Source organism: Erpetoichthys calabaricus, chromosome 8, assembly GCF_900747795.2.
Source record: "Erpetoichthys calabaricus chromosome 8, fErpCal1.3, whole genome shotgun sequence".
Taxonomy (NCBI): Eukaryota; Metazoa; Chordata; class Cladistia; order Polypteriformes; family Polypteridae; genus Erpetoichthys; species Erpetoichthys calabaricus.
The window spans coordinates 93,144,570-93,165,493 of NC_041401.2; the positions used below are offsets into that span (position 1 = coordinate 93,144,570).

General features: G+C 41.8%; 1 protein-coding gene across 5 annotated transcripts; it reads right to left on the reverse strand.

Moving 5' to 3' along the window:
• Positions 1–1,370: 1,370 nt before the first annotated feature.
• Positions 1,371–20,159, reverse strand: lyrm9 (LYR motif containing 9). 5 transcript variants are annotated; one of them, XM_028807108.2, is made up of 4 exons: positions 20,082–20,159; positions 2,447–2,587; positions 2,133–2,225; positions 1,371–1,675 (listed from the first exon to the last, which is right to left on the reverse strand). In XM_028807108.2, exons 2-4 carry the CDS (start codon positions 2,570–2,572, stop codon positions 1,661–1,663), a joined length of 234 nt encoding a protein of 77 aa, XP_028662941.1. In that variant the 5' UTR covers positions 2,573–2,587; positions 20,082–20,159; the 3' UTR covers positions 1,371–1,660. The 5 variants fall into 5 exon arrangements, with proteins under 5 accessions (XP_028662941.1, XP_028662943.1, XP_051787377.1 ...); XM_028807110.2 differs by lacking the exon at positions 20,082–20,159 and adding an exon at positions 19,856–20,065; XM_051931417.1 differs by lacking the exon at positions 20,082–20,159 and adding an exon at positions 3,850–4,030.
• Positions 20,160–20,924: the final 765 nt, after the last annotated feature.

The following is a 20,924-nucleotide window of genomic DNA, read 5'->3' on the forward strand; positions in this document are numbered from 1 at the left end:
TCCTCTACTTCAGTAAAAAAGAAACACATTAGGATAATATTCACTATGGAGCATATTATTTTTTTCCCTGATATTAAGTAATTTGATCTAAAAGGATGTGTTGCTACTACAAATACAACGCATTGTAAAAATGGAATTAACAATTGAGCAGATTATTGTTTTAGAACAACTTTCCAATTTGTTTCTTCACTTTCTGAACTTTATGATGACAAAACAGTAAAGTTCCATCAAGATATTTAGTTCAAGATAAGATAGCCATGCAAACTTTGAAAATATTGGATCTGGAAGTTGTCAGACTAGGAAGAGGATTATGCGTAATGGAATTCAATTGTGACTTCCTTATAATTCAGTTTATGCATTGGTTTAAAAGAAATATGCATTAATGCATAAAAAGGTGCAAACCACATATTAGAAAATGGGATATTTATATATTGCAGAAGTATAAGGAAGGCAATTGTTCAAAATGTTTCTCCTATAAGAAGAATCTTAAAAAAAAAAAAAAAAAAAAAAAAATTTCAGTCCATGAAAAATGCAGCTCCTTGGCATGTTACATGATACAATAGAAGAAAATATAAGATTCAATTAATCCATATTTATAAAACATGTACATTATATTCTCACACCTGCTTGGTGGATGGTGGTTCTGGAGTCTAAGCAGGAAACAGCCCAGTACAGGGCAACGGTCGACTTTGGGCCTGATCTCTTACACATATACACTGACACAGGCCAAATTACAAATTCATCAGTTAATCTTACCAGCATGTCATTAGCGATGTAGGTGGAAAAACAAAATACCAGAAAGCAAACCCATGCAGACACAGAGGTATATCCGAATTATTTATATAAGCATATATTCAAAAATGGTGAACATTAATTTTGAAATACAAGACAAATCAATTAGATTTCAAAAACATTTCATTGCCCTTATAAAAAAATTGCAGTACCTGTATTAGGTACATTTTCCATGCAATTTTTACTGAATAGGTAACATTCATTGCATTGAAAGTAATATTTCCACATTTATTTACAAATGAATGGAATTGTAAGGGTTTGTTGTGAGGCGTTTTGTACACAGTGTGCAGTATTTCTATTGCTGATAAAGCTATAAATAGTTAAAACAATGAAGTACTGGTTCTTTCTTCAGAAGTATAAAACTTACCATGTTGTACACTTACTCTTCAAATACTTTACCTGATTTTGCTACTTTCTATTGGATTTAGAGCACTGACACAGAATGTTGTGAAATGGATGGATGAATACCCTGAAATACCTTTCTCTGAACTAAGCTGTTAACCAATGTCAATTCAGAAACAACTACCAGTATATAATATAAATTACAGGTACTAATTATGTACTAAATACAGTTCAGATAAACAAATTGAATTTTTTATATTAGCGTAAGGTGAAAAACACACAAGGATTTTAGGTATGGTGAGAGAATGTGACAAGAATATCAAAAATAGAAATTGTGAATTTTTCTCAGATTGCTTCAGATGCTCTTAGAATATTCCATTTTACACTTTAGCAACAAAATTACCATGCTGTTAACACGAAAAACCCACAAAGGATTTCACTTTGGATTGTCATGCTGCAACATTCCTGAATCTGGGCGTTGATTTCTGAAGTTCACGTTTCCACTCGGTTTTCTTTCTTGACCCTTTTACATATTCTTATACTGTAATAAAAGACAAGGCATAAAGATTTTTTTGGCTTTAAACTTCAGTAAGCTAATAAAATGAACATGTTTTTGCTGAAACTACACTCAAAAAAAAGAAGGTAGTTTCTTAACCTTTGTTTTTAGTAAACTTATTATAGGCCTACCTAGTGTGCTGCAAAATGTGCCACCTAATTGCAAAATGTGTACAACTGCATTTACAGCATCCACTATAATCTAACAAATCTACCTAATGTTACTTGTAACTAATACTTTTTTCTCATCTGTTTGTTTTGCTGTTTGTTTTCTAAATTACTTAATGAGAAAGCTTCATAAGAATGTCTATAAACATATCAATCAGTTGTGAACTAGCAATTGGAGCACAGAAAATGGATTGATCTATTGATTGATTAATAATTATTGGCCAGTAACCCTATGAGTAGAAATTTTTAAGATGTATAATTTAATACAAATGTACTTTTTCCATTATCCAGTCAGCATCTTCAATTGCCCTTTTAATGATCTGTTTTATTCTTTGAGGATCATCTTCATCTGAATGAGCATTATAACTCTGCAGAATTGGAGAAGAAAACATGTACATCACAAGAGAAGATGTAGAAAAAATCAACATATCACAAAACCCTATTATCACAAAAACAATAAATTAACATTCGTTGCAGTAACAAATGCAAAGTCATCAGAAAGTCATTCTGCAAGGACCATTTCAAACTCGCATGAAGGACTAACATTTCAACGTACAAAAAAAATGCTGCCACCCTTTGTTTCCCTCACCTGCCGGATTGAGTGCCTGTAATGATGCTGAAGACTTGTTGAAGGCAACCGTTTACAGCAGCGCATGAGGTATCGGAATAACTGTATGGGTGTTTGCACCATCTCAGCACCTGGCAAGGGGGGCATCAGGAAATGTTACAACTGGAAAAAGAACACAAATATGCAACAAAGCACTTCTTTAATAATTCAGAAACATTCTTTTTAATTCTTTGTTTTTCCTTTATAAAATATGTTATGCAAATGCATGCTCAACAATCAGTATTACTCTCATTATGCAAAAGGGAGGCATTAGTTGACAGTTCCTGAGATGTTCTGTTAAAACAAGAAAAGAGAACCACAAGCCAGTCATGTAGTCATCCAAAGAATAGTGGTTTCTTGTACAGGAGTAAAATAGGACACAAATGTACAGTTAAATAACACTATATGGTAAATGGTTATTTACAGAACCATAGGAAATATACAGAAAGTTTAACATCTTCTATACTCGAAGACAAAAGAGTTGCTGCAAGAAGTAGAGGGCCAAGTGACATTAGAAACAGTCAACAGAACAGACTATCTTTGAATAAGAAATAATTCTACAAGCCGAACAACCAATTTTGCTCCAAACTGGGCTATATATGCTGGTAAATTATAAAGGGTAAAATCCCCATGACTGGTGTTACTAGTGGCTGAATATTGTGGCATAATCTAATTCAAGTTCTGAATGACATTAATATGAGCTGTAAAATTAAGTAAAACTGATTTTAGAGGGTGAAGTTGACTTGATTGATGTTTTTTATGAGCCCATTTGGAAAGCATAAGCACAACAATATTTAATCTAAGCCTCAAGGGCTGAGAGCAGAACTGTGCCTCATATTGCCTGGCTGGTTTTACAAGTCTAAGTGGTAATGGAGATTCCATGATGAACCATGACAAAAGTGTATAAATATATACATTATAAAAAAGTACAGTATTTTATATAAGCTCAAAAAAACATAGAAAGGCAAGCAAAGCACAGATAAAGGTATCCAAACTGCAAAACAAACTCAGAAACAGTAACGGTTAAACATGAAAGAGTTTTGACCATTGGCACAATTCTAGAGCGCTACTCACCTCAAGAGTAACCTTTTTATTGCCCTTTCTCCTACTACACTACAACTCTTATATGATTCACATTGCCAAGCAAAAGGCAGAGCACGGGACTCTACCTGACTATCACAGCCATACCATGATTATGTGCAATGTACAATAAGCATGCCGAGAGGAAGTAGTCAAATGAGAGTACTGGCATATAGCTTGTGGTCACTTTTTGAAGTTGTGTCTACTATCCTTATCATTTTCTAAAGGTAGAAAAACTCATAAAATAATCTAAACTAGTAAAAGTCACAATCATGTGTAAAAATCACAATAATACACGTTCTTACTTTCTCCTGTAATGGAGCCAACTTCCATGTTCATTTAGGTCTGAAAAATTCAAGGTGAAAAGAATAATGTGCAGACATCTTTAATTTTACCAGCATCAAATAGACATTCATAAGGAAGTATGCTATTACAAGCATCAGCTGGAAAAAAAGTCCATGTGACATGATCTTCTTAATGTTGCACAGCCAAAAAGACCCACTTTGGTAACCAACTATTAAACGCTTTGATAACCCAGTGCCATAACGTGCTTTTCTAGCATTGTGCTGTTTCAGAATGTTACCTGAAATTAACTATTGTCAGAGCTGTCTACAAAGTGCAAATCCAATGGTCTTCACCCCCAAAGGACACATGGTGCTCCTCACTGAAGATGACTGGCTGTCTGCTTGTCTCTCTAGTCTATGTTTTAACTTTATTTTTATGTTTTAGTTTATCCCAATGGCCACTGTCCTACGATCATGAGTCTTTACTAAAACATATTTTCTGGCTTGCTTTCCTCTCAATTTTCATCTCCTGATTGGATTTTTTGTGAACCTCCACCCTTGTATTATTCATCTCCTGACTTCTTCACCTGGACGCCGGTGTTTACCTGTATGAATGAGTTGAATGCTCCTCGGAGACGCAAACGCACCCGCCGCCGTCGTGGGAAAAGAGACGGAATTGCTGTTAAACAATGCCAACTCAAGTCCCAGAGCTTTAATTCCCGATGCCTGCGAGTCGTCTATGACCCATCTTCTCCTGCTCAGGACTCCATCACTGGTTCATGGGCGCTGGACAATGGATTTAATTTCTCCATTTCAATGTGGCATCACTCTTCCTCGGTAAGCTCTCGGCCAGTAAACACTGCTAATCTTCGCACGCTCACCCGTGCTCATCCTGCAACGAGCTCTTCTACCTCTATCAACTTGATAGTATCAAGGCTGCTCCCTTGAATGTGAGATCAGTGTCTAATAAAATTTTTATTCTGCAAGACACTATTACCTCAAATAATCTGGATTTCTTCTTCATCACTGAGACTTGGATTTTAAATGGTGACTCTTCTTGCTTTACTGACATGACTCCACCAGGTTATTCATTTTTAAACTCTCCTCGTCTGACTCGTCGTGGGGGGGGCATTGCCACTATTTTTAAAAGTATGTTCTTGTGTCGGAGCCTTACAAGGGGTCCGTTTAGCAGCTTTGAACTTCAACTTTTCGAAGTGTGCAGCTCCCCATCTCTGCTGTTTGCCATGGTTTATAGACCTCCTGTAATTAATGATACTTTCATCTCTGAATTCTCTGATCTCTTGGCTGATATCACCCTCTCTCATGACAAAGTATTTATTGTTGGTGATTTCAACATTCACGTTTGTTGTCAATCGAAACCTTTGGTCAATGACTTTTTATCACTATTGAACTCATTTGATTTTATACAGCATATTAATATGCCAACCCACTCTCTCGGTCACACACTTGATCTCGTTCTTACTCATGATATTTCAGTGAATAATACTGATTTATGTGATGTTTCTTTTACTGATCACTTTCTATAATGATGGATCTGAATATTACTGTTGATGTCTCGACTAATACCTGTCCCCCACGCTGCTTGCGCTTTTTAAATTCTTCTATTATATCTGATTTTAAAACCATTTTCTCTAGTCTTTATGTGCATGACCAAAATAATGGTATCGATGATTCTGTCGTAAAATTTAATTCTTCCTGTAAAACGGTTTTAGACTCAATTGCTCCGCCCAAGATACGCAGTAATAAGGGTAGACCTGCTCCCTGGCTAAATGAAAATACACGATTGCTGTGCCACGCCTGTCGAACTGCTGAACGGCATTGGAAAAAAGATGGACTGATTGTCTCTAAACAAATTTTTTGGACTTCTCTTTTCAATTTCCAGGCTGAAATTAAGATAACGAAACAAAACTTCTTTGCCGATTTAGTATCCCATCACTCAAAGAATCCTAGGGTCTTATTTAATTCAATTAATGCAGTCATTCGCCCTCATTCTGTGATGGGATTAAATAGCACTGTTCATTCATGTGAGCAGTTTCTATCATTTTTTGTCAGCAAAATCGATACTATCCGCCATGGTATTGTTCAAACGGGCTATGAACTTCCTACTGTTAATCATGACATTGTCTTAGAATCCTTTGATCTAGTCTCACTTTCACAGCTAAAAAGAACTATTGACACCTTTAAACCAGCTTCCAGCCCCCTCGATATTGTTCCACCACGTCTCTTAGTGGAAGCCTTTGATGTGTTGGGCCCACCCTTACTAGCCATTATCAATGTTTCTATTTGTTCGGGGGTTGTGCCCTCATTTTTTAAACATGCTGCAGTCTGTCCCCATCTAAAAAAGGCAGAATTAGATCCTGGAGTTTTAGCCAATTTTCGTCCAATTTCCCAACTGCCATTTCTGGCTAAAATTCTAGAAAGAATTATTTATAATCAATTGGTTGACCACCTTAACTCCAATAATTTATTTGAGATCTACCAATCTGGCTTTAGGCGTTATCATAGTATTGAAACGGCACTCCTGAAAGTATTCAACGACATCTCTCTTATTACTGACTCAGGTGATGTGGCAGTCCTTCTCCTCCTTGACCTGTCCGCTGCCTTTGACACCATTGACCACGAGATATTGCTGTTGCAGCCTGAACATCTTGTTGGGCTTAAAGGGGCTGCTCTTAACTGGTTCAGGTCATTTTAACTGGTAGATACTTTTCAGTGACTTTTAATTCCTCTTATTCATCTACTGCTCCTCTTAAATATGGTGTTCCTCAGGGATCCATTTTGGGTCCTATTGTATACCGTCGCCCTTTAGGAAATGTAACATTTCTTTTCACTGCTAAGCTGATGATACTCAGGTTTATATTCCTGTCTGCAACTCTACAACAAATCAACTCCACAACTGTCTGTCTGAACTAAGATCCTGGATGGCTAATAATTTTCTTGATCTAAATCAAAATAAAACAGAGGTGCTTATAGTGGGTCCATCAGCTAAAGCCCAAAGTGGTCTTGGACTTCTCGGCTCTTTCTCTTGTCTTTTCCAAACCTCAAGTCCGCAATCTTGGTGTTACCTTTGATAGTAACCTCTCTTTTGAGAAACAAGTAAATTCTGTAGTCAAGAGTTGCTTTTTCCAACTTCGTCTATTAGGTAAGATAAAGCCTTTTTTATCTTCTAGGGATCTTGAGATAGCTACTCATGCGTTTATTTTTTCTCGCCTTGATTACTGCAACTCGCTGTATCATGGGCTTGCTCCTGTCTATTTATCTGAAATGTGTGTTTTACACCAGCCATCCAGAGTGCTTAGATCTTCTGGTCAGCTGTCTCTGGTTGTCCCTCGTACCACGTGTAAAACAAAGGGGGACAGGGCTTTTGCAGCTGCTGCGCCTCGCCTGTGGAACTCTTTACCTCATCATATAAAGGAGTTGTCTACAACTGAACTGTTTAAAACAAGACTAAAGACTCATTTCTATTCACTTGCATTCCGTGACCTTCAGTAATACTGATGGTTTCCTCTTTGTGATTATATAACATTACTTCTATTTTTTATGTAGATAACATTACTTCTATTTATTATGTATTTTATTTTATGCTCATATATTTTATTTCTATTTATGTTTTATGTTAATTGTTTTGTTTTTCTTTTATTCTATTACTAGGGGGCTCCGCCCCCTGCTTGATTCGCTCGCCAACCCCTGGTCTTGGGTAACCCGAAATAGATTTGAAAGAGATTATTGTCTGTCTTGGTAATTGTTACATATGTATCAGGTTCACTGTCACGACATCTGTAGGTCTATGTAATATATGTAAATGACAATAGCAGTTTAATTGTTATGTTATGTAAGTATAGAATGTCTTTGAGTTTGCGCAGATCTATGTATGAGATATATTGGAGTGTAAAGGTGTAGATGACGTACAAAGGATATCTTCATACACCACATTTGTAGTAAAGATGGCGTGTTGTCCTTGAATGAGTTTTCCTTGGTATGGAGTTATTATAATCTTGACGTTAACGTCACATGCATGCCGAACTCTTGAGAAGGCTACATAAAGTTGTCCATGTCTAAATACAGGCTCAGAGAGGTAAAGGCCGACTCTGTCCATGGTCTGTCCTTGGGATTTGTTGATTAGGTATACGTTGTTTACTGTTAGTAATATGGATAATTGCACTCACTGTTAAAATTACCTATATCCGTTAGTTGAACTCTTTCATTTCTGAGCCGTGGCTCTTTAGCTTGCGGTGCATAGGCGCATGCGCCTTCCGTACTATCTCATGTTTGACCATGCTGTGTTTTGTGGACGTTTGGGGACTCCGTACTTTCTCTGGTTTGACTGTGGGGTGGGACGCGGAAGCCTCTTTTGTTTGTGTTTTCTGTGAGTACTTATAGTGTTGTATTACTGTAATGTGATTCACATATGCTGTGGATTCCGGATCTTCGGGGCTTCTGTACTATCTCGGGTTTTTGCTTGCGGTGCTTTAGAAGCACGTTGTAGGCGCCTGCACCTTCCGCACTATGTCGGGTTTGACTATGCTGTGTAGTGTGGACGTGTAGGGTTTTGTACTCTCTTGAGAAGGCCACATACAGTCGGTTAAGACTGTGTTGTGGTAATCCGGCCGGGTTAATGGTGTTTCTCATTTTGGAGCCGTGACCGTGACTCCATTAGTTATACGTTATTTACTGTTAGTAATATGGATAATCGCACGTACTGTTAAAATTACTTATTTCCGTTGGTTGAGCTCTTTCATTTCTGAGCCGTGGCTCCTTCGCTTGCGGTGTATAGGCGCATGCGCCCTCCGTACTATCTCGGGTTTGACTATGCTGTGTTTTGTGGACGTTTGGGGACTCCATACTTTCTCTGGTTTGACTGTGGGGCGGGACGCCGAAGTCTCTTCTGTTTGTGTTTTCTGTGAGTACTTATAGTGTTGTATTACTGTAAAGTGATTCACATATGCTGTGGAGTCCGGATCTTTGGGGCTTCTGTACTATCTCGGGTTGTTGCTTGCGGTGCTTTCGAAGCGCGTTGTAGGCACCTGCACCTTCCGTACTATGTCGGGTTTGACTATGCTGTGTAGTGTGGACATGTAGGGTTCTGTACTCTCTTGAGAGGGCTACATACAGTTGTCCATGTGTAAAGTGCTTAATATTGTATTACTGTAATGTGATTCACATATGTTGTGGAGTCTGGATCTGTGGGGTTTCTGTACTCTCTCGTGTTTATGCTTGCGGTGTGTTAGAAGCGCGTGGACCATGCTGTGTAGTGTGGATGTTTAGTTCAGAAGCGTGTTGAAGGCGCATGCGCCTTTCGTAATTTCCCGCGCCTTCCATACTATCTTTGTGGACCTGTGGGGCCTCCGTAGCCTCTTCCGTTTGACTCTGGGGTGCAGTGCAGAATCCTCTTTTTTGTGTGGCTGTGTCGTTAGTTGTTAGCTATGGGCACGTTGTTGCTTCATTTCTTATTCACGTTAGTTGAGCTCTTTCGTTTTTGAGCCGTGACTCCTTCGTTCGCGGTGGATCAGACTTCGCTTGCGGTTTATGAGACGCGCGCTGTAGGCGCCTGCTTACTAAGTCTCCTGGGTCCATCGCCGTGTACCTGCGTCCGTGCCTTCCGGTTTACCATTCTCGGTTAGTAATATGGATTGTAAAGCACTTTTAAAACAACATAGTAATGCTGTGGCCAATGTGCTATATAAATAAATTGACATTGACATGACTGTCTGCCATTCCATGGTAATGCAGCTTATCTAAGGCAAACACCAGTCCTGGTGAAGTTGATTATTAAAAGTGGTCAATGGCAGGCATTGTAAAGGACAAGGTGATTGTAGCAACATCCTAGTGAGTTGTTGCCTTATTCTTTAAGGCTTATTGTCTAAGCGTCTTTGCAAACACTGAAGTATGTTACATTTTTTTCTGAAGTTGAAAACCATCAATAGATACTGTTATTATGGGTCTGGCAGATGGACTGCTAGTTCTCAGAGGACTTTCCTAAAAGCTGTGATGTTCTTTCTGCAACTATCATTACATGCATTGCCAAACATATCGCTAAAACTCAGTCATATAAAACTCATTTGATTGTTTATATCAGTGGTTCTCAACATTTAAGGTGTGGCTACCCAGATTTTACTTTTCAAATATTTCCAACTCACAAACGGGTGGTTGCCCAACCAAGTGAATCGAGTGCAAATGATGGTTAGGTTCATGCACCCATGTAAAATCCCTGGTCCCCTTGGAGGGACAATCATTGAAATCTATGGGGATGAATATCACACAGCAATGTTGATTGCTTAGGGAACCCGCTGCAACCCACTACACTAAACAACATCAACTCTTGACCCACCAGGTACAGGCTGTTGATAAACACTGGTTTATATGACTGACAAATGTTTGTTTTTGGTTTTTTTTTCTAAGACTTCTTGGTGTGGTGGGACAGTAGGAGAAATACTTTGATTTCACCATGACACAATACTTTTATGGTGATCTCAATGCACAGCTCTCTAGTGGTAGTCATGCTACAAATATGGAAACCGAAAGTGAAACTTCTGAAGGAAAAAAAAAAACAATTATATATATATGCCACTGCCAAGTGATTAACAATCTATGAAAGGCTGTGATTCTAATATACAAGCATAACAAGCATTTTTTTGAAACAACTGTATTATGTTATTTAACAAATAGAGTGAAAACTGTTAACATTTAAGTTTTTGGTAGTTCTCCCTCCATTTTCTCACTGAAAGTTTTTAGAACACTGATATGTAATTAAAGTTGGACTACATCAAACTGATCCTGAAACAGAAGGCTCGGTTTTGCTTATATAATGTCATTCATTTGTTTCAGAGCATTTTATAATGTATTGCTTCTCAAATTCTTTTCTGGGGTAGCACCAGGGCAAACAACACTTATTTATCAAGATTTTCAGTTTTACCTAAAATGACTTAATCTTTGAAGTTAGCAATGAACAGCTGTGTGATATTTGCTGTTAAATATAAAGAGATAAGTATTATTGGTTTAATAAAAAATAATTTATATTTATTTTTCTATTTCAAATTAATTTGTTGTCTTTTTTGAATTATTAATGAATTAATTTAAATTTTAATTTAACAGCTAGTAGACATACAGTGGTGTGAAAAACTATTTGCCCCCTTCCTGATTTCTTATTCTTTTGCATGTTTGTCACACAAAATGTTTCTGATCATCAAACACATTTAACCATTAGTCAAATATAACACAAGTAAACACAAAATGCAGTTTTTAAATGATGGTTTTTATTATTTAGGGAGAAAAAAAATCCAAACCTACATGGCCCTGTGTGAAAAAGTAATTGCCCCCTTGTTAAAAAATAACCTAACTGTGGTGTATCACACCTGAGTTCAATTTCCTTAGCCACCCCCAGGCCTGATTACTGCCACACCTGTTTCAATCAAGAAATCACTTAAATAGGAGCTGCCTGACACAGAGAAGTAGACCAAAAGCACCTTAAAAGCTAGACATCATGCCAAGATCCAAAGAAATTCAGGAACAAATGAGAACAGAAGTAATTGAGATCTATCAGTCTGGTAAAGGTTATAAAGCCATTTCTAAAGCTTTGGGACTCCAGCGAACCACAGTGAGAGCCATTATCCACAAATGGCAAAAACATGGAACAGTGGTGAACCTTCCCAGGAGTGGCCGGCCGACCAAAATTACCCCAAGAGCGCAGAGACGACTCATCCGAGAGGTCACAAAAGACCCCAGGACAACGTCTAAAGAACTGCAGGCCTCACTTGCCTCAATTAAGGTCAGTGTTCACGACTCCACCATAAGAAAGAGACTGGGCAAAAATGGCCTGCATGGCAGATTTCCAAGACGCACACCACTGTTAAGCAAAAAGAACATTAGGGCTCGTCTCAATTTTGCTAAGAAACATCTCAATGATTGCCAAGACTTTTGGGAAAATACCTTGTGGACTGATGAGACAAAAGTTGAACTTTTTGGAAGGCAAATGTCCCGTTACATCTGGCGTAAAAGGAACACAGCATTTCAGAAAAAGAACATCATACCAACAGTAAAATATGGTGGTGGTAGTGTGATGGTCTGGGGTTGTTTTGCTGCTTCAGGACCTGGAAGGCTTGCTGTGATAGATGGAACCATGAATTCTACTGTCTACCAAAAAATCCTGAAGGAGAATGTCCGGCCATCTGTTCGTCAACTCAAGCTGAAGCGATCTTGGGTGCTGCAACAGGACAATGACCCAAAACACACCAGCAAATCCACCTCTGAATGGCTGAAGAAAAACAAACTGAAGACTTTGGAGTGGCCTAGTCAAAGTCCTGACCTGAATCCAATTGAGATGCTATGGCATGACCTTAAAAAGGCGGTTCATGCTAGAAAACCCTCAAATAAAGCTGAATTACAACAATTTTGCAAAGATGAGTGGGCCAAAATTCCTTCAGAGCGCTGTAAAAGACTCATTGCAAGTTATCGCAAACGCTTGATTGCAGTTATTGCTGCTAAGGGTGGCCCAACCAGTTATTAGGTTCAGGGGGCAATTACTTTTTCACACAGGGCCATGTAGGTTTGGATTTTTTTTTCTCCCTAAATAATAAAAACCACCATTTACAAACTGCATTTTGTGTTTACTTGTGTTATATTTGACTAATGGTTAAATGTGTTTGATGATCAGAAACATTTTGTGTGACAAACATGCAAAAGAATAAGAAATCAGGAAGGAGGCAAATAGTTTTTCACACCACTGTAGGTGGAAATAACAATAAAGCAACTTAATAGAAGATTTGTATGTTTTTATAAAATAGTCACTTGAAACAGATTTAAAACTAAGAGTAAATAAATGGCAATTTCAGGAAACGTTTTGTATAAGTATTCACAAATCTCATTGATTTCTAAGTAATGGCAACACACAAATGCACAAGCACACAGAAGAAATAAGATACAGAAGAATTTCTATTGATGTCAGAAGTTGATTCATTCTGATTTAAAACTCTAAATTCTATAAGGTAGTGTAAAAGTAACACCAATGGAAACATTGAGTAAACATAACATCTTGTAAATTTAACTGAACTTAATATGGCAAGGTTGGAAAATTCCAGCTCCCCCTCCTAAACCAATGCACACAGCAACAGATGTTTTATGTTAATTAATGTGAGAAACTATTACTTTGTGTGCTTTTCAGAAAACTGAGTTTTTTGGAAAAATATTCAGCTCTGGGAGAAAATTAGGCAGAAAATTCAAATGGCATGGCATCACTGAAGCTGCTGGCACGTTCTGTTTTTTGAACTGCCACCTTATCGTGGTGGAGGGGTTTACGTGTCCCAATGATCCTAGGAGCTCTGTTGTCCGGGGCTTTATGCCCCTGGTAGGGCCACCCAAGGCTAACTGGTCCTAGGTGAGGGATGAGACAAAGAGCAGTTCAACAAACCTCCAATGATGAATCAAACCTTTGGACGACGTTTTCCCTTGCCCAGACACGGGTCACCGGGGCCCCCCTCTGGAGCCAGGCCTGGAGGTGGGGCTCGATGGCGAGCACCTGGTGGCCAGGCCTGCACCCATGGGGCTCGGCCGGGCACAGCCCGAATAGGCAACGTGGGTCCCCCTTCCCATGGGCTCACCACCTATGGGAGGGGCCAAGGAGGTCGGGTGCAATGTGAGTTGGGTGGTGTCCGAAGGTGGGAACATTGGCGGTCCGATCCTCGGCTACAGAAGCTGGCTCTTGGGACGTGGAATGTCACCTCTCTGAAGGGGAAGGAGCCTGAGCTAGTGCTCAAGGTCGAGAGGTTCCGGCTAGATATAGTCGGGCTCACCTCGATGCACAGCTTGGACTCTTGAACCAATCTCCTTGAGAGGGGCTGGACTCTCTACCACTCTTAGGTTGCCCCCGTGAGAGGCGCCGAGCGGGTGTGGGCATACTTATTGCCCCCCAACTTGGAGCCTGCTCATTGGGGTTTACCCCGGTGGACGAGAGGGTAGCCTCCCTCCGCCTTCAGGTGGGGGGACAGGTCCTAACTGTTGTTTGTGCGTATGCGCTGAGCAGCAGTTTGGAGTACCCACCCTTTATGGAGTCCCTGGAGGGGGTGCTAGAGGGCATACCTTCTGGAGACATCCTTCGTTCTATTGGTAGACTTCAAATCTCACATGGGTAATGACAGTGAGACCTGGAAGGGCGTGATTGGGAGGAATGGCCCCCCCGATCTGAACCCAAGCGGTGTTTTGTTATTGGACTTCGTGCTCGTCACGGATTGTCCTTAATGAACACCATGTTCAAACATAGGGGTGTTCATATATGCACTTGGCACCAGGACACCCTAGGCCTCAGTTCGATGATCGACTTTGTGGTCGTGTCGTTGGACCTGTGGCCACATGTCTTGGACACTCGGGTGAAGAGAGGGGCGGAGCTGTCAACTGATCACCACCTGGTGGTGAGTAGGCTTCGATGGTGGGGGAGGATGCCGGTCAGGCCTGGTAGGCCCAAATGTGTTGTGAGGGTCTGCTGGGAACATCTGGCCGAGTCCCATGTCAGAAGTAGCTTCAACTCCCACCTCAGGCAGAACTTCGACCACATCCCGAGGGAGGGAGGTGGGGGACATTGAGTCCGAATGGGCCATGTTCCATGCCTATATTGTTGAGGCGGCTGACCTTAGCTGTGGCCGTAAGGTGGTCGGTGCCTGTCGTGGCGGCAATCCCCAAACCCGTTGGTGGACACCGGCGGTGAAAGATGCCGTCAAGATGCCGTCCTGTGGGACTCTGGAGGCAGCTGATAGGTACCGGCAGGCCAAGCGGAATGCAGCTTTGGTGGTTGCGGAGGCAAAAACTTGGGCATGGGAGGAGTTTGGGGAGGCCATGGAGAACGACTTTCGGACGGCTTCGAGGAGATTCTGGTCCACCATCCGGCGTCTCAGAAAGGGGAAGCAGTGCAGTGTCAACACTGTATATGGTGGGGATGGTGCACTGCTGACCTCGACTCGGGACGTACTTCGAAGACCTCCTCAGTCCCCCTAACATGCCTTCCAATGAGGAAGCAGAGCCTGGGGACTCGGAGGTGGGCTCCCCCATCTCTGGGACTGAGGTCACAGAGGTGGTCAAAAAACTCCTTGGTGGCAGGGCCCCGGGGATGGATGAGATACGCCCAGAGTTCCTCAAGGCTCTGGATGTTGTAGGACTGTCTTGGTTGACACGCCTCTGCAACATCGCATGGACATCAGGGACAGTGCCTCTGGATTGGCAGACTGGGGTGGTGATCCACCTCTTTAAGAAGGGGGACCGGAGGGTGTGTTCCAACTACAGAGGGATCACACTCCTCAGCCTCCCTGGAAAAGTCTATTCGGGTGTCCTGGAAAGGAGGGTCCGTCGAATCGTCGAACCTCGGATTCAGGAGGAACAGTGTGGTTTTCGTCCTGGTCGTGGAACAGTGGACCAGCTCTACACCCTTAGCAGGGTCCTGGAGGGTGCATGGGAGTTTGCCCAACCAGTCTACATGTGTTTTGTGGACTTGGAAAAGGCGTTCAACCGTATCCCTCAGGGAATCTTGTGGGGGGCACTCTGGGAGTATGGCATACCGGACCCCCTGATAAGGCCTGTTCGGTCCCTGTACGATCGGTGTCAGAGCTTGGTCCGCATTGCCGGCAGTAAGTCGAACTCATTTCCAGTGAGAGTTGGACTCCACCAGGGCTGCCCTTTGTCACCGATTCTGTTCATAACTTTTATGGACAGAATTTCTAGGCGCAGCCAGGGCATTGAGGGGGTCCGGTTTGGTGGACTCGGGATTGGGTCACTGCTTTTTGCAGATGATGTTGTCCTGTTTACTTCATCAGGACGTGATCTTCAGCTCTCTCTGGATCGGTTCGCAGCTGAGTGTGAAGCGGCTGGGATGGGAATCAGCACCTCCAAATCCGAGACCATGGTCCTCAGCCGAAAAAGGGTGGAATGCCCTCTCAGGGTTGGTAGCAAGATCCTGCCCCAAGTGGAGGAGTTCAAGTATCTCGGGATCTTGTTCACGAGTGAGGGAAGAATAGAGCAGGAGATCGACAGGCGGATTGGTTCGGCATCCGCAGTGATGCGGGCTCTGCATCGGTCTGTCATGGTGAAAAAGGAGCTGAGCCGCAAGGCAAAGCTCTCAATTTACCAGTCGATCTACGCTCCTACTCTCACCTATGGTCATGAGCTATGGGTAGTGACCGAAAGAATGAGATCTCGAATACAAGCGGCTGAAATGAGTTTCCTCCGTAAGGTGTCTGGGCTTTCCCTTAAAGATAGGGTGAGAAGCTCAGTCATCCGGGAGGGGCTCAGAGTAGAGCCACTGCTCCTCCGCATCGAGAGGAGTCAGATGAGGTGGCTCGGACATCTGATCAGGATGCCTCCAGGATGCCTCCCTGGTGAGGTGTTCCGGGCACGTCTAACCAGGAGGAGGCCCCGGGGAAGACCCAGGTCACGCTGGAGGGACTATGTCTCTCGGCTGGCCTGGGAACACCTTGGGATTCTCCCGGAAGAGCTAGAAGAAGTGGCCGGGGAGAGGGAAGTCTGGGCATCTCTGCTCAAGCTGCTGCCCCCGCGACCCGATCTCGGATAAGTGGAAGAGGATGGATGGATGGAGCTGAAGGCTCTACAAACTGTGCTGACGCTGTGCACTTTTTCTTCTATCAAAATGATAAAAACGTCTTGTAGATAGTAATAAATGTTTTGTTATTATTATTTCATAGAGTGTTTGATTGGCATTAGGCTCTTTCAAGGTTTGTATTCAGTTTCCACATGGCTAATTGCACATGCATAGAGCACACGCCTCCTTCTCTTATGATGACGTGGAAATCGAAAATCGAGCTGCACATTTGGCGACAAGCAGAGATACAGTAACTCATTATTTATGCTTTACATGTTTCATAAAAATAAAATTTGAGACCCTGCATTATTTAGTTATCTGTTAAGCTCCTTAAATTGACTTCACCTACTATACACAATTTTAATGTGTCTTTATGACTTTACATTTTATAGCATTTGGTTTTATGGAAAAATGTAAAAAACTGGCATGAATACCAATGCTGTAGTAGTTCAGCAACTGCCTTAGCACCTTTGGTTTCAATGAAGTCTGCATGTTCTGTTTATATCTGCATGAATTTTCTCTGCTAACCTTATGTTTCTCCCAGTGTTCAAATCTGCAGTGTGTCAGCCAGTAAACTAGCGATAACTGTGAGCGTGGTTGTGCGTTCTTCATAGTGCCAACTACTGACCAACTGTGCCTCCGTGAGATCAAAGGAGTAAGAACATAGTGACAGATGCACAAGCATTGTAACCAGTCTGTAATACAAATGATCAGCATTATATACCCTGGGGGTGGTCCCATCAAATATTGACTGTTACAGCTCCTGGGGGTGTCATGCTGGCCTCACAAAGCATTATGGAATGCTGGAAAAAAAAGTTCTCCTAAACTGGCCGAACTATCAGTAAATAACTCAACGAACAAGGGCGAACGCAGCAAATTTGCTGAGAATAACACTTTAGCAAAATTCACTGATCAGCATTGCTAATCTATATATATAATTCACTAAGTCCATGGCAAGCAAGATGCACGCAAGACCGAGCCCCGCCCACCAACAATTCACTAAGCAACCGACCATGGCACACGCACGACAACAATTCGCGCGACAGTGAAAGCATTTGCCAAGAATGTTTTAATTAATCAAGAACGAAAGTCGGAGGCTCGAAGAAGATCACATACCGTCGTAGTTCCGACCATAAACGATGCCGACTGGCGATCCGGCGGCGTTATTCCCATGATCCGCTGGGCAGCCATTACTCCCACTGGCATGCCTCCGCATAAAGTCAAACTTAAAATTGGTTCAGTCGTCATACTTCTCAGAAACCTCATGCCAGCAAGAAGTCTCTTTAAAGGCACTAGACTGACTGTTCTCAGCATTCACCGCAATGTACTAGAGTGTAAAACAATCGCAGCTGCTATCTCACAAACTGTCATTATTCGCCGGATTTGCCTGACCCCATCAGATTCAAATTTGCCTTTTACTTTTACACGCAGACAATTTCCTGTTAGATTGGCCTTTGCAATGACAATTAATAAGGCGCAGGGACAAACTTTCAAAAAGATATGCCTGTTTTGCACGCAATCCATGGCAAGCAAGACGCATGCAAGACCGAGCCCCACCCACCAACAATTCACTAAGCAGCTGACCATGGCGCAAGAGCAAAAGCATTTGCCAAGAATGTTATCATTAATCAAGAACGAAAGTTGTAGGTTCGAAGAAGATCACATACCGTCATAGTTCCAACCATACACGATGCCGACTGGCGATCCGGTGGTATTATTCCCATGACCCGCCGGGCAGCCAACCGGGTAACCAAAGTCTTTGGGTTCCGGGGGGAGTATGGTTGCAAAGCTGAAACTTAAAAGGAATTGACGGAAGGGCACCACCAGGTGTGGAGCCTTTGGCTTAATTTGACTCAACACGGGAAACCTCACCCGGCCCGAACGTGGCTCACAGGTGCATGCGAACTGTAGCACAGACTAAAGCGACTGAGGTGGTGTTTGGAAAATGAACAGCCAACGTGCCTCACAAGTGCATGTGGACTGTACACAGACGAAAGCAATTCAGGTGAGGAGTTGGGGGCGGGCACATGAGCAGGCACTGCGTACTGAACGATGACTAAGAGATGACTAAGAAATCGGCAGACTAGAATGCCGGGGCGGAATGGGCATCTAGAGGATGTAAATGTCCTAACAAGGTTTCCGTAGGTGAACCTGTGGAAGGATCGTTACCGGTTGTGCCGACCCATCGTTGGACGGTTAAGACCCGAAACCACTCGGACCCGCTTCCCCACCCGGCGCCCCTCGCCGACCCTCGCTCTGGGAGGTGGGGGCGCGGCGGCGGTCCTCCAGTTTTCAGTCACGGACAATTGTATGTTGCTCTCTCCAGAGTTCCATCTTTTCATTCACTTACAGTCGTATCCTCAAACCCACCCCATTTGGACAACTGTGTCTTTCAGGAAGTGTTCACCCATCTTAATACATAATTCGCCTGCCTCCTCACTCACTCACGTCCGACCGGAGCCGAATGCGCAGTCGCCTTCTGCGCAGCTGCCCGAAAAACCTTACGAGACCGACATCCAACCCCAACATCGCGGCAGGCGGCGGATTTACGGCCGCAAAAATTCAAAGAGAAAGGTGACTTCGATTAAAGCTTTAGAGACCTGAAAGGAGATTTCGACTACAGCTCGAGGACTAATTATGCATTCTGATTCAATTACGCATTCATTCAATACACCTATATCAGGTTTGTGGTGCTTATACTGATTACTATTTCATATTGTACTGGAACATTCATCATGTTGCCAGTTTCATCTTACATTGTCGAATGGGGGTCTTTGTCTAGTCAATACATAATTATGCGGCGCGGGTTGGCTAGTTAGTAATAAAAGACTAAACTATGTGGTCCTTAGGTTCAGTCCTGTAGACCATGTTCATCCAAACCACCTATTGCTTTTAACTGGACCCCTGTGTTTATTAAACAAGTTATTTTTCAGTTTCTGTATTTTTGTGTCAATGCCGAAATTACAAAATGGGTTTGCCAAATTTGAAGGGGGCATCAGTGTGTATTTTTGTGGGTGGCAGTAATTGTTGTTCTTTCCTTGCTTTTTTTTTTTAAATTGAACTATTCTTCTACGTTGACAAAAACAATATGTAAATTTGTACTGAAATATACCGGCATATATGTCTGCAAGCAACATAAGAGAAGATAATAATCGGAACAATTCGATCATTTAGAAATAAGAATGAACCATGTATTTGTGAAAATGGATGGAATGAAAACTCGCAGCCACATTTGGGCTCCCCGTGACCCAGAAATCTTATTAAGTCTCCCCGTGAACGATTAATGATTATATTTACTACTGTGAAAGCTGCAAATACACACATTACCTGTTTTTAATAGTATTTTCTATATCCCGATTTAGACTTTTAAAATGTGTTCAAAAAGTTAATCAATAATAAAGACAAAATATGACTATATATGAGTTTAGTTACTTATCTGCTGTATCCTAAACGTGTACTTCTGATGACTTTAGGCAGTCATTTGAATTCGTAAATCTACACTGGCAGCACTCTGCCTCCTTCAGAACTGCTATTGCAATCGTCAAAGCAATCCACATAAACCAGTAGAGGAAATACTTTACTAAAAAGAAGCGGCGGTTTAGCCTAATCGTTCTATTATAAACCACAACAACAAAACGACACACACATGCTTCCTAACCTCAAACGCAAACTTCAAGTCCGCTCCACGCGTCCGGGAAACAAATGTTTACGACCAAAAAGAGAGACAGAAGTTTAAGTTCCGGAAAGGATTGGTTCCCATGGTGTTCTGACAGATGACACCGCGCAGCGCTAATGAGTTCACGGCTAAACTGTGTTAATTTTGGCAGCATTCAGCTGCTTGTTCCTGACAAACTTGGATGTCCCTTCTTTCCATTTTATATCCATGAGCCATTAGGGTTGGAGTCCTTAAAAACATTTTTGTTTATCTGCCCTCCATTACAAACAGAAATTATTCCTCCTGTTTTATGCAGATGTCTCACTGCATAGATAATCTGGATTTTAGGTTCTGTCTAAAGATAATCACCAGAGATCTAAGTATCCACTGCATTTACTTTGCTTAGGTCATTCCAGTTTACTAATGTTAGATTAGATAGATAGATAGATAGATAGATAGATAGATAGATAGATAGATAGATAGATAGATAGATAGATACTTTATTAATCCCAGGGGGAAATTCACATACTCCAGCTGCAAAAATATTAAATTAAAGAGTAATAAAAAATGCAGGTAAAAAACAGACAATAACTTGAATAATGTTCAACGTTTACCCCCTCTGGTGGAACTGAAGAGTCGCATAGTTTGGGGGAGGAATGATCTTCTCAGTCTGTCAGTGGAGCAGGACAGTGACAGCAGTCTGTCGCTGAAACTGCTCCTCTGTCTGGAGATGACACTGTTTAATGGATGTAGTGGATTCTCCATAATTGATAGGAGCCTGCTGAGTGCCCGTTGCTCTGCTACGGATGTCAAACCGTCCAGCTCTATGCCAACAATAGAGCCTGC